Raw genomic sequence first — 12,397 nt, 5'->3', positions numbered from 1 at the left:
ACTATGAATGTCTGCCCGCTTCCCAAGGGTTTTCTGCAGATCAGAATATACATGGTTGCTGTGTGATTCGGAAATTCCAGTCACATCAATACAGATAATGTAATCCAATTCATGGCTGAATAAAAGCCATACTGTGGGGGCTGGAGAGATGGCTCAGAGGTTAAGAGCATTGCCTGCTCTACCAAAGGTCCTGAGTTCAAATCCCAGCAACCACATGGTGGCTCACAACCATCTGTAATGGGGGTCTGGTGCCCTCTTCTGGCCAGCAGGAATACAGAATATTGTATACATAATAAATAAATAAATATTTAAAAAAAAAAGCCATACTGTGTATACACCCTGCATTTCTTTACCACCTCTACAGTGCAGTGTTTCTCAACCTGTGGGACGTATCCCCCTTCGGGGGTTGAATGACCTTTTCACAGGGGTTGCCTAAGACCATTAGAAAACACAGGTGTGGGAGCTGGAGAGATGGCTCAGTGGTTAAGAGCACTGACTCTTTTTCCAGAGGTCCTGAGTTCAATTCCCAGCAACCACATGGTAGCTCACAACCATCTGTAATGAGATCTGGTGCCCTCTTCAGGGGTGCACATACACATGCAGGCAGTGTATTGTATTCATAATAAATAAAGAAATAAATCTTTAAAAAAAGAAAACCAGGTGTTTACATTATGATTCATAACAGTAGTAAAATTACAGTTATGAAATAGCAATGAAAATAATGTTGGGGGTCACCACGACACAAGGAACTGTATTACAGGGCCTTTGTTTTAGGAAGGCTGAGAGGCCCACTATCCTAAGAGCATCTAATGTCATGGGAACCGTTTAGCACCTTCCCTTCCGTCCTCCCTCTCCAGCCCGGTCAAGCTGCAGCTCTCTTTGCCCCTGCTCTGATCCTGTCCACCTGCTGTGCTCAGGGGGCTTCCTCTTATTTGTCCTCCCTCTCCTCCAGGTGGGCACTGAGGAGAAGAGGAAGGTTATGGGGGTTCTGGATATCTACGGATTTGAGATTCTGGAGGTGAGAGAGCACCATCTGACCTCAGCGGCCTGCTTCCCCGCTTAGGGGGACCCGCTCAGGGTGGGCGGGAGGGGCTGTGAGGGAGGAAGGGTCTGAGGTGAGCCGTCCTCCTTTCCCTCACAGGATAACAGTTTTGAGCAGTTCGTGATCAACTACTGCAACGAGAAGCTGCAGCAGGTGTTCATAGAGCTGACCTTGAAGGAGGAACAAGAGGAGTACAAGAGAGAGGTGAGCCCAGCCTCCTGCTTGCTCTGCTGAGGGACTTCCAGATGCGAGCCTTTCTTCTCGTCACAATTTCCTTCTAATTGTCCCCAGATGGAAACACAAAGGACACAATGTTTCCCTCTCACAGCTGAGCGTTCAGCGTTTCTAACTTGCCCCAACAGTCCGCTTCCCTTCTTCCTGTCCCCAGCTTTCTGCTCCAGGCCAGTTCAGAAAGGGTGTTTGTGTGGAGAGTCCTGGTTGGAGGGCCTGGCACCCTTCATATCCCTTCCTGCTCCCTCTCAAACATGTCAGAACCTTTGCCTTCCCTGGGGCGCTGGGTGATGTTGCTGTCCGCTGTTAGAGATGCATGATTCTGGACTTATTCACCAGAAGTGCCCTGCGGAGCCAGATTTCCACACCCCTCCTCTGACTCGCATAACCCCTGCAACCATGACTAGGTGTTAAAAAATCTCTCTGAGCAAGCCAATCCACTTCCAAGGGTGAGCAGCCCAGAGATGTTAAACCCTTCCAGAGGCGTTCCCGTTCCCTGCGAGAGCTGGAGAGCTGGTCTCTGCAACAGGGCTGCTGGCAACATGGTGACAAAATGTATTGTTTCACACATTTTTTTTTGTTTTAACAACTTCAGTGCTTAAAGATGATACATTTCTATATTTCAAAATTCAAAAACTTTAAAAGGTAGATGAATAAAAATCTCCTTTCAGCCTCTGCCCCTAAACTCTCAATTTTCTTCCCCACAAAGACCAGAAGGTCTTTTTCCTACTTACATGCAAATATGTAAATGGACTTTTTAAAAATATATAAAACATACACAAAAGCTAGCAAATATGCTCTGTTCTGTACATCTTTGCTTGGCTGTGTGGTATTGCAGGATGCCATATTGCATTTAGCCCATTGGGAAAGGTACTTTGGGAAGCAGTAGGAAGTCAACCTCATTAGGTTCAGTCTCTTTTCTCTAAGAAACTGTGAGGAAAGAAGGGAAGGCTTGTGCGCCATAGCCTACTTTTGGGTTGTCTGGAAGGCTTGTGCGCCATAGCCTACTTTTGGGTTGTCTGGTCCTTGGGGGGGATTATGACATAACCTCCTGTCATCCTGATGTTCGCTGAGAGCGCAAAGCCGAGAGCGATCCTCACTTTAAAAAATTATAAGGTTCTAGTGGAGGTCAGAGGACATCCTGGAGAAGTTGATGCACTCCACCAAGCATGTGGGACCTGGGCATTGAACTCAGGTCGGCAGGCTTGGCAGCAGGCACACTTATCCGCTGAGACATCTCAGCCCTGAAGTGTTGTCCTGGACCGGAAGCACCACCACCACTGGGGACAGGTTGGAAATGTCAGTTCCTGGGCGCATCCCAAACACGCCAAGTTGGAAACAGTGTAGCAGAAGGAGCAGTCTGTGTTTTAGCAAGTGTGTGGTGAGAGCTGTGGAACTAAAATCACAGGTGTGGATCTTTAAAGATGCATCAGATTGGCTTTGTTGCTGGATAACAGTCCTGGTTCACTCTGTGGAGACACGTTGATCATGTCAGAGCGCGGTAGCCTCTTTTCCTCATGTACATGGCCCCTTCTCTACCCCACACTGGGGGGAGCTCTGTCCCACCCTACACCTGACAGTCATGCTCCCTCCCAGCCCACACCATCTCCGGGTATTTGGCTTTGTCTCACCTTCTCCTACAGGTGCTCTGGTTTCTCCTGTGTGTCTGCCCACTCCCCAAGACACACACACGAATTCACCACCAACCTGGGAGGGGTGGGTTGTAAACTGAACCCAACCGAGGTTGTCCCTGAATGACAGGCCTTTCTGAAGTCCTTTTTACAGTGGGTCAAAGGGAGCCTGGGTCTGGCGAGGACTTTAGAGGTTCTCTGGGACTTGCTTCTGTGACTGATGTCTCCCTTTGCCAGGGCATACCGTGGACCAAGGTGGACTACTTTGACAACGGCATCATCTGTAACCTCATTGAGCATGTGAGCAGCTGTCCTCTCAGCTTTGGGACCCCCCTTTCCAGACTTCCTGAGCATCCTCCCTTCCCCGAGCCTGGCCAGGATGAGAGGGTTGGGAGGAGCGGGTTAAGCTCACCTGGATCTTGTTGCCATGACCCAGAGTCAGCGAGGCATCCTGGCCATGCTGGATGAGGAGTGCCTGAGGCCTGGGGTGGTCAGCGACTCCACTTTCCTGGCAAAGCTGAACCAGCTCTTCTCGAAGCACAGTCACTATGAGAGCAAAGTCACCCAGAATGCCCAGCGCCAGTACGACCATTCCATGGGGCTCAGCTGCTTTCGCATCTCCCACTATGCGGGCAAGGTACTGTAGTGAGGCTGCGTGGGAGCCAAGGGCAGAAGCGGGTGTGGAAGTGGAAACTGAGACAGGGAGGTCCAGGTGCTGGAAGGAGGCATGGGGTCTGAACCTACATCTGCTCCTCTGTAGGTGACTTACAACGTGAATGGCTTCATCGACAAGAATAACGACCTGCTCTTCCGAGACCTATCCCAGACCATGTGGAAGGCCCGGCATCCTCTCCTTCGGTCCTTGTTCCCAGAGGGTAATCCCAAGGAAGCGTCTCTCAAACGTCCCCCGACTGCTGGGTCACAGTTTAAGAATTCGGTGGCCGTACTCATGAAGAACCTGTACTCTAAGAACCCCAACTATATCAGGTGAATAGCTGGGCGCACAGGGGAGCATCCTCAAGGTGGTGTCGGATCTGTGCCTGGTAGGACATGCCTGTATCGGGGAGTCAGTCTCTGGAACAGGCTCTTTCCCCATGGAACACAGGACCAGATGAGGAGCTAGCTGGGCACTCTATGGCCGACAGAGTGGTATCAGGGGAGAGTGAAACTGGGGAGGCCAAGAGCGTCTCCCTTACACTTCTACTGAAACTCCCATCTCAGGGTTTGGGGAGTAGGCACAGGAACACCAGGGCAGTGCCACCTGCGTGGAGTTTGCTCCTGAGCCTGCTTCTTCCCGACTTCCTTCCAGGTGCATAAAGCCCAACGACCTGCAACAGTACGGCAGGTTTTCCCCAGAGCTGGTTGTGGTCCAGGCTCGATACCTGGGGCTGCTGGAGAATGTTCGGGTGCGTAGGGCTGGCTATGCCCACCGCCAACTCTACAGGCCTTTCTTCGAAAGGTACCGACTGCTGAGCAGGAGCACCTGGCCTCACTGGAACGGGGGAGACCGGTAAGACCCAGTGGGGATGGAGGGGCTGGGCCTCAGAGGGCTGGGGAGATGTGGAAGGGGATTCTGCCTGGCATACCTCACCTGCAGCTCTCCCCCATCTGCCCCTGTAGGGAAGGTGTGGAGAAGGTCCTGGAGTCTGTGGCTGTGTCCTCAGAGGAGCTGGCCTATGGGAAGACAAAGATCTTTATCAGAAGTCCCAAGACTGTGAGCCAGGAAGCTGGGGGGCTGCACTTGGTGGGGGTAGAATGGAGCTAGAAAGAGGCTAGCGGGGAAGGCAGCGACCAGTGCAGGACCAGATGGTGCAGAAGGAGGGTGCCACCCTGGGAATTGAGGGTTGACCTCTCCTGCCCTGAGCTAGGAGTTCATCCCGGGGCCTGGCCTGGTTGTAGGAGGCAGGCTGGGGAGCTTCAGTTCCCTGTCGTGCAAGGGAGAGCAAACCCTTCTTTGCCCCCACCCCAGCTTTTCTACTTGGAGGAACAAAGGCGTCTGAAGATCCAGCAGCTGGCCACGCTCATCCAGAAGGTATACCGGGGCTGGCGCTGCCGGACGCACTACCAGCAGATGCGCAAAAGTCAGATCCTCATCTCCGCTTGGTTCCGGGGCAACAAGGTGCCACGTCCCTTCCCATGTGTCGCGGGGACCTGTGGTTTAGGGTGTGGCCTCTTCTAACAGTGCTCATGTTTGTTTCCACAGCAAAGGAAGCATTACGGGAAGATAAAGGCCTCAACACTGTTGATCCAGGCTTTCGTGAGAGGGTGGAAGGTAACCAAGGGCAGAGGGGGCCTGTTGGGTTATGCACCAGGCTGTGACACTGAGACCGCCCTCCTGCTCTGGCCCAGCAGGCTGTGGGTGTGTGTCCGGGAGACTGGCCTGGGTGTGTTTCCACCTTCGAATCATTTTTCCTGTTTCAGTCTCAGCCTGGCGTTGTTTATTTAGATATTTCTGACTGCACTTTGGTTGAAAGCAAATAGCAGAACCTCTCCTAGACTCTGCCTCATGCTGACATCTTCCTCGCACTTCCCTTCTAGGCCCGCAAGAATTATCGAAAATACTTCCGGTCAGGCGCTGCCCGCACCTTGTCCAACTTTATCTATAAGAGCATGGTAAGTGCTGGGGCGAAGGTGCGAGGCGGGCAGAGGAGTTGGGACAGTCTTGGGAGAGGATGGGGAGGGGCTTGATTCCAAGCCTTCCCTAGGAGCAGTCACACACTGGGACTGGGTGTCCCTAACCGGAGCCGCAGCAGGTATCCCTTGGCTCAGGTAGATGCTGTTTGCATCCTGTGCCAGTGTGGGGTCCTGGTACTCTCATCTGAGCAGAGGACACATAGACCTGGGGAGAGGCCGACTGGGGGGTGGGGGGTAGGGAGATGGGGGGTGGTAGCTTTCTTATGGAAGTGGATGATGAGGACACAGGATTAACTAGCCTGACTGCTAAGATCCATTTTGAGGTGGAAGGAATCACATCCCCTCTGAACCCCCAGGCAAATGAGGAGGGCCATCTCTGGGTCTGACGGAAGGAGGCCTCCAGCTAGGGATGGTTTCCAACAGGACTGTTAGGTAGAGGGGACATTTCCCAGAGGATATTGGAAAGCCACAGAGAAAACAGTATCCCAGTGAAGCCTTGGGAAAAAGCCAGACAAGATGGGAGCATAGGGGCCTCAGCCTAAGGGTTGCAGGAAGGTGGGACTGACCTGAGGCGACTGCTATTTGCTAGTGTTTAGGACCCTCACCAAGTATGCTCTCTGTCCTGCTAAAGCCTGGACTTCTTGACTGGGAGGGGTGGGAGTTCTGAGCTGAGGTCGTCCTGGCATCCTCTGGCTTTCTTTCCCCCTCCTTCTCCCTAGCCCCGTGCTAGCCTGGCCTGTTGGGCTGGCTCTGCCATGTCCTGTCCCTCCCACAGTACGTGCTGTCTCGCTGGACACCTGAGGGCTGCGACCTGACTTTGCACTTACCCCCAACAGTCCCTTCTTTCAGCCTTTTACCTGTACCTTGTCAGGCAGCTGCTGAACATCAAGCCAGGACTGTGTGGTTCAATAAATCACACCCAAGAGTCCTGGGTCACTGATTCTCCCAACGCTCCTGGCACTTTGCCGCGGTCTTTAATCTAGCGCCATTACCTGACTATATGCTACGTATACTCTTTCCAATTATTCTAACAGCCCTGTCATGTAGGCCCTCTGCTTTCCCCAACCTCACAGGTTAAAAAACTAAAACTCAGGCCAGATGTGGTGGTATACATCTTTAATTCCAGCACTTGGGAGGTGGAAGCAGGCAAATCTCTGTGAGTTGGCGATCTGCTAGGTCTACATAACAAGTGCCAGGCCAGGCAGAGCTACATAGTGATACAGTGAGATCCTATCTCAAAACAAAACAAAACAAAACAAAACAAAAAAAAAACAAAACAAAACAAAAAAAAAAGCAAGCTACGGCTTAGGAAGACTGAGTAATTTGCCCCCAGCTCCAGGCCATGTAGCTGAAGCATTTGATTGCTGAGCTTCCAGCTACTGCCTAAGATTGTCCACCTAACAGAAGTTTTGGCAGCCCATGGCTCTAGGCAGGTTAGGCTCTGGAGATCTAGAAAAGGCAAGCACTGGGCGCCTCTGCCCTGGCTAGGAGGGTGGTGTGGAGACCCTGGAGCATCTGGGAGGGCTTCAAGCTGCAACTCACACACTGCACGGAATCCCGGTGGGCAGAGTCCAGCTGTCAGATCAGCGAGAAGTAGGCCGAGTGCCATCAGCCTCAAGAGCACAAAGGTGGAAGGGCTGTGGCAAGGAGCCTTTCTGGTTGGAATACTGGGAGGCCAGGGGGTTCTGTGACAGGGACTGTGAACGTCAGGCTGAGGTGTCAGGCACCATTGATTAGAAAGGAGGGTAGATTTGGAGTCTATCCAATAACCAGCACAGACAATGGCCCCAGCTGTAGGTCATTGTGACCTGAGAGATGACAAAGCCAGGGAACAGTATACAGAGGCCAGCTTTGATGCTGGATCGCCCCACCTCCCTGACCCAGGTGTCAGGTCCTGCTGCTTCCCATTTCTGTTCTTAACCCCAGCCCCAGAGCACAGTGCGCACCCACTGACAGAGAGGCAATTCTGTCCACCTCCCCAGCTTTGCTCCTGCTCCTCACAAGGGCATAGCTTTCCTCTTGAATGGCAGGACCTGGGTGTGAATCCACCTGCCTGAAAGTGGCTCTTCTCCTAACTTCATTCCTAAGACTCTGCTTTCAACGCAGGCACTGAAATTTCTCTTGGCTCTGAAGAAGAATTTGCCATCCACCAAAGTCTTGGACGACACATGGCCCCCTGCCCCTTATAGGTACTTCAACAGGGCCAATCAGGAGCTGAAGCGCATCTTCCACCAGTGGAAGGTGAGGTCAGGCGTCCCTTCTCTATTGTGACCCACCCCTTATTTTCCTCCTCGCCCCTTTACTCTCACTGTGGTAAAATATGCAAAGTTGTGTCTGTTATGTTCCCGTTTCTAAGCGTCAGAGTTTCGGCAACAAGTATGTTCAGGCTGTTGCAGGGCCATTGCCACCTATCTTTATACTTTTGTTCTTTGCCCTTTAGCCCTGACCTCCTTCCCTGTAACCAATACTTTACTTTCTGTTTCACTGGCTTTTGCTTTTGGAGGAAACTCCTCTTAGTGGCAACCACACAATATCTGTCCTTTGTGTGTCCCACTTCCTTCACATCATAGTATGATCTGTTCTTTTATCCAGAACATACCATAGGACGCCCGTGCGGGCTCAGCCCGGTCCTTAGGGCACCCGTGCGGGCTCAGCCCGGTCCTTAGGGCGCCCGTGCGGGCTCAGCCCGGTCCTTAGGGCGCCCGTGCGGGCTCAGCCCGGTCCTTAGGGCGCCCACGTGGGCTCAGCCCGGTCCTTAGGGCGCCCACGTGGGATCAGCCCGGTCCTTAGGGCGCCCGTGCGGGCTCAGCCCGGTCCTTAGGATGCTCCTGTGGGCTCAGCCTGGTCCTTAAGATGCCCCCGTGGGCTCAGCCTGGTCCTTAGGGTGCCCACATGGGCTCAGCCTGGTCCTTAGGATGCTCCTGTGGGCTCAGCCCGGTCCTTAGGATGCTCCTGTGGGCTCAGCCTGGTCCTTAAGATGCCCCCGTGGGCTCAGCCTGGTCCTTAGGGTGCCCCCGTGTGCTCAGCCTGGTCCTTAGGACACCCGTGGAGGCGCAGCCTGGTCCTTAGGACACCCGTGTGGGCTCAGCCTGGTCCTTAGGACGCCTGTGGAGGCGCAGCCTGGTCCTTAGGACACCCGTGTGGGCGCAGCCTGGTCCTTAGGACGCCTGTGGAGGCGCAGCCTGGTCCTTAGGACGCCCGTGTGGGCTCAGCCTGGTCCTTAGGACGCCTGTGGAGGCGCAGCCTGGTCCTTAGGACACCCGTGTGGGCTCAGCCTGGTCCTTAGGACGCCTGTGGAGGCGCAGCCTGGTCCTTAGGACACCCGTGTGGGCGCAGCCTGGTCCTTAGGACGCCTGTGGAGGCGCAGCCTGGTCCTTAGGACGCCCGTGTGGGCTCAGCCTGGTCCTTAGGACGCCTGTGGAGGCGCAGCCTGGTCCTTAGGACGCCTGTGGAGGCGCAGCCTGGTCCTTAGGACACCCGTGTGGGCTCAGCCTGGTCCTTAGGACGCCTGTGTGGGCTCAGCCTGGTCCTGAGTGCTGGCTGTGCTTTCATGGGTCTTGCATTTGCTAGTGTCCATTTTCTTATAAACACCCCTCAATTTCCTGCGTCCTCACTAGTCCTCCAGGTTCTTTTCCTGTGTCTGGTCTCTATCATGTCCCCTTCAGCCCTCTTCTCCCTGTGGTCTCTGTCATCTCCCCAACAGCCCTCTTCTCCCCGTGGTCTCTGTCATGTCCCCTTCAGCCCTCTTCTCCCCGTGGTCTCTGTCATGTCCCCTCCCAGCCCTCTTCTCCCTGTGGTCTCTGTCATGTCCCCTCCCAGCCCTCTTCTCCTCTTGGTCTCTGTCATCTCCCCAACAGCCCTCTTCTCCCCGTGGTCTCTGTCATGTCCCCTCCCAGCCCTCTTCTCCTCTTGGTCTCTGTCATCTCCCCAACAGCCCTCTTCTCCCCGTGGTCTCTGTCATGTCCCCTCCCAGCCCTCTTCTCCTCTTGGTCTCTGTCATCTCCCCAACAGCCCTCTTCTCCCCATGGTCTCTGTCATGTCCCTTCTAGCCCTCTGCTCCCCATGGGTTCTCTTGCCCCCTTTGCTCACTTCCCTCCTTTACCCCGCCTTCCACTTCCATGATCTGAGCTTTCTCCTCCTCACAGTGCAAGAAGTTCCGAGATCAGCTGTCACCGAAGCAGGTGCAGATGCTGAGGGAAAAGCTCTGTGCCAGCGAACTGTTCAAGAGCAAGAAGGCTTCCTACCCTCAGAGGTGAGAGCCTACAGATGCGGCCTCTCAAGCTTGAGTTTCCCGGGAGGACTGGAGACACCTAGCCAGGCCCTCCTTAAAGGCTCTGACCCAGCAGGTGTTGGTCCCGGACATATCAATGGATCACTGAAACAAGATATGGTAGAAGAGGGGGCATGGCACTCAGGGAGGTGACCTGGGACTTGGTCTCACTGCATGCCTCTCTTATGTACTCAGTGTCCCGATTCCATACCGTGGTGATTACGTTGGGCTGCAGGGGAACCCCAAGCTGCAGAAACTGAAGGGTAAGGAGGAAGGGCCTGTTCTGATGGCGGACACTGTGAAGAAGGTCAACCGTGGCAATGGCAAGGTAAAGGGCCACTGCACCTACGGTGGGAAATGGCCTGGGGCCGGCTGCGCATGCTTTGCCCAGTGGGTGGGGCGGGTGACAATGCCCGTCCTCACTATTTCCTACATCCTCTCTAGACATCTGCCCGGATTCTCCTCCTCACCAAGGGGCATGTGATTCTCACAGATGCCAAGAAGTCCCAGGCCCAAATTGTCATTGGGCTGGAGAATGTGACTGGGGTGTCAGTCACCAGCTTCCGGGATGGGCTCTTCAGTTTGCACCTGAGTGAGGTATCTGAGCTACGTTGGCAGTGTCTCCAGAGTGGGCCTCCTGGGGCCGAGGGGAACTGGATATACTAGAACTGAACCTCTCACTATGGGTCTTTGATGCCCCTCAGGCTGCTCCTGAGGAAAGACATTAATCTCTACTACTTTTTTCTCTCTTGCTCAGATGTCATCGGCAGACTCCAAGGGGGACATCCTCTTGGTCAGTGACCATGTGGTTGAACTGCTGGCAAAAATGTACCAAGCTGTGCTGGATGCCACGCAGAGGCAACTCTCTGTCACCGTGACTGAGAAGTAAGGCCATGAGCTGGGGATGAGGGACAGCTTGGGACAGATGACCGGACTACTGGTCATTGTGACCGGGAAATTTGTGTAATCAGAAACCAAAACAGACTGTTTCAGGGCAAGGCTCGGAGGTTTTTCTTAGTGTTATCCACACCTCCCTCCCCTCAGCCCTGGACTCTCTGCACCAAGTTTCTCTCAGGTCTTGAGTCATCGGGTGGGTGGGGGTGAGCTGTGTGTTTGCTCCAGGGAGAGGAGGCCATCTAGAAGAGTCGGGCTGAGAGGCAGAGGCCCCAGCTTCATTTTCTCTGTCTCTTCTCCCTCCAGGTTCTCAGTGAGGTTCAAGGACAGCAGTGTGGCTGTCAAGGTTATCCAGGGTCCTGAGGGGGCTGGGAACAGCAAGCTGACTTTCAAGAAGAAGGGAAGTCATGCCATGGAGGTGACTGTGAGGTGATTACGTTGGAGCCTCCTGGAGACACAGCTTTTTCCTCTGGACCAAAACTTTGGCCTAGCTCTTCTGATCGTGAGAAGGGGCTTAGAGTTGAAGAACCCTTGAAAACGACCTTTCTGTTCCTAGACCTTTCCAGAATCCTTTCCCAAACATAGCATCCTCCCAGCGTCAGTCCGTACGCCCACTAATAAATCACGCGCTTCAGAAAGGTCTTGGCGGTGTTGGCGGGTCCATGTTTACTCACCTCCTTGGCATCATTTGCTTGACCCTTTGATTTTTTTTACCCAGTCATACTTGGACCCTCCACCTCCATTCCCCCATGCCATGTGTCCCTTAGGCTCATGGGAACCAGATAGTACAGACAATGAAGAAAAGAAGGGGAATTGTCTCCAGCCTCCTTGACCGGCTGAGCTCTGGTGGAGTTTAGAGAGCCTGGGGAAGAGTCCCCGGTAGGGCTCAGGTCGCAGGTGGCCAATGCGCTGATTCATTAAGTGTGTCCCTGGGGGAGATGAAGACGCCTGCCTTGGAGATGAGGCTCCTTGCAGATGGGAAAAGCAGCCTAAGGCTGCCGGGTTCGTGCGAGTTGAGGCAAACTGGGTATGGTGGGACCCTGCTCCCAGGATCTCCGGCACCCTCTACCCCAGAGATGGGCTGTATCACACCTGCCTCCTAGGAGCCCTCTTCCTCTCCACGCCTCTGAGATGCCAAGCTGCTGCCAGGCACTCTCCCACAGCTGGCAGCCCTCGGCAGGGCAGACTCACTGATCAGACCTGCTCATCCCTAGAACTAACCCTTTCCCTCTTTTCTTCACCGTGATCATTTTCCCAGGCTCGGACCGTGTCATGCCATCTCGCTGTCTCGGTTTGTGTGGGCTTTGACGGTGTTACTCTGTAATATCTTTTAGAAATTTCCCACTGTTCTTCCTTCTTTCCTCAGAGACGGTCTTGTCTCTCCACCCTGTTCTGTCTTTGGGGAACATGCTGCACATAGCTGTGAAATTTGGATCTGTACCCAGGGAGAGATTAGGAAGGGCTGCCATTGTTCCCGTCTCCCCTTGTCTCTTCCTCCTCTCACCATCTCCACCCTCCCTGCCTCCTCCCTGCCTCCTCCACCGAACTCTGAGCCTGGGTCCCTTACAGCTTCCATCGGTAGGCAGCTCACGGGCCCAAGTAATCATGCTGGCAGGGAGACCTGATTAACTATCCTTCCTGCCTGCAGATTAATCTCTCTCTCTCTCTCTCTCTCTCTCTCTCTCTCTCTCTCTC

At 53.9% G+C, this 12,397-nt stretch overlaps 1 protein-coding gene across 1 annotated transcript in view; it reads left to right on the top strand.

The window, feature by feature from the left end:
* Positions 1 to 11,344, top strand: part of Myo1a (myosin IA) — a 19,488-nt gene extending 8,144 nt beyond the window's left edge. The window contains exons 10-25 of the mRNA XM_050163897.1: positions 830 to 1,018; positions 1,142 to 1,246; positions 3,142 to 3,204; positions 3,341 to 3,541; positions 3,665 to 3,891; positions 4,214 to 4,414; positions 4,525 to 4,618; positions 4,874 to 5,023; positions 5,108 to 5,176; positions 5,443 to 5,517; positions 7,645 to 7,779; positions 9,684 to 9,790; positions 10,004 to 10,136; positions 10,253 to 10,405; positions 10,566 to 10,693; positions 11,009 to 11,344. Coding sequence (XP_050019854.1) covers positions 830 to 1,018; positions 1,142 to 1,246; positions 3,142 to 3,204; positions 3,341 to 3,541; positions 3,665 to 3,891; positions 4,214 to 4,414; positions 4,525 to 4,618; positions 4,874 to 5,023; positions 5,108 to 5,176; positions 5,443 to 5,517; positions 7,645 to 7,779; positions 9,684 to 9,790; positions 10,004 to 10,136; positions 10,253 to 10,405; positions 10,566 to 10,693; positions 11,009 to 11,135 — 2,157 coding nt within the window. The 3' untranslated portion in view covers positions 11,136 to 11,344. The remainder of the gene's footprint in view (positions 1 to 829; positions 1,019 to 1,141; positions 1,247 to 3,141; positions 3,205 to 3,340; positions 3,542 to 3,664; positions 3,892 to 4,213; positions 4,415 to 4,524; positions 4,619 to 4,873; positions 5,024 to 5,107; positions 5,177 to 5,442; positions 5,518 to 7,644; positions 7,780 to 9,683; positions 9,791 to 10,003; positions 10,137 to 10,252; positions 10,406 to 10,565; positions 10,694 to 11,008) is intronic.
* The last annotated feature ends 1,053 nt before the right edge of the window (positions 11,345 to 12,397 follow it).

Source organism: Alexandromys fortis, unplaced genomic scaffold, assembly GCF_014885135.2.
Source record: "Alexandromys fortis isolate MF-2015 unplaced genomic scaffold, M_Fortis_MF-2015_v1.1 scaffold_125, whole genome shotgun sequence".
Taxonomy (NCBI): Eukaryota; Metazoa; Chordata; class Mammalia; order Rodentia; family Cricetidae; genus Alexandromys; species Alexandromys fortis.
The sequence above is the reverse complement of the archived record's forward strand: the minus strand, read 5'-3'. Positions and strand labels throughout refer to the sequence as shown.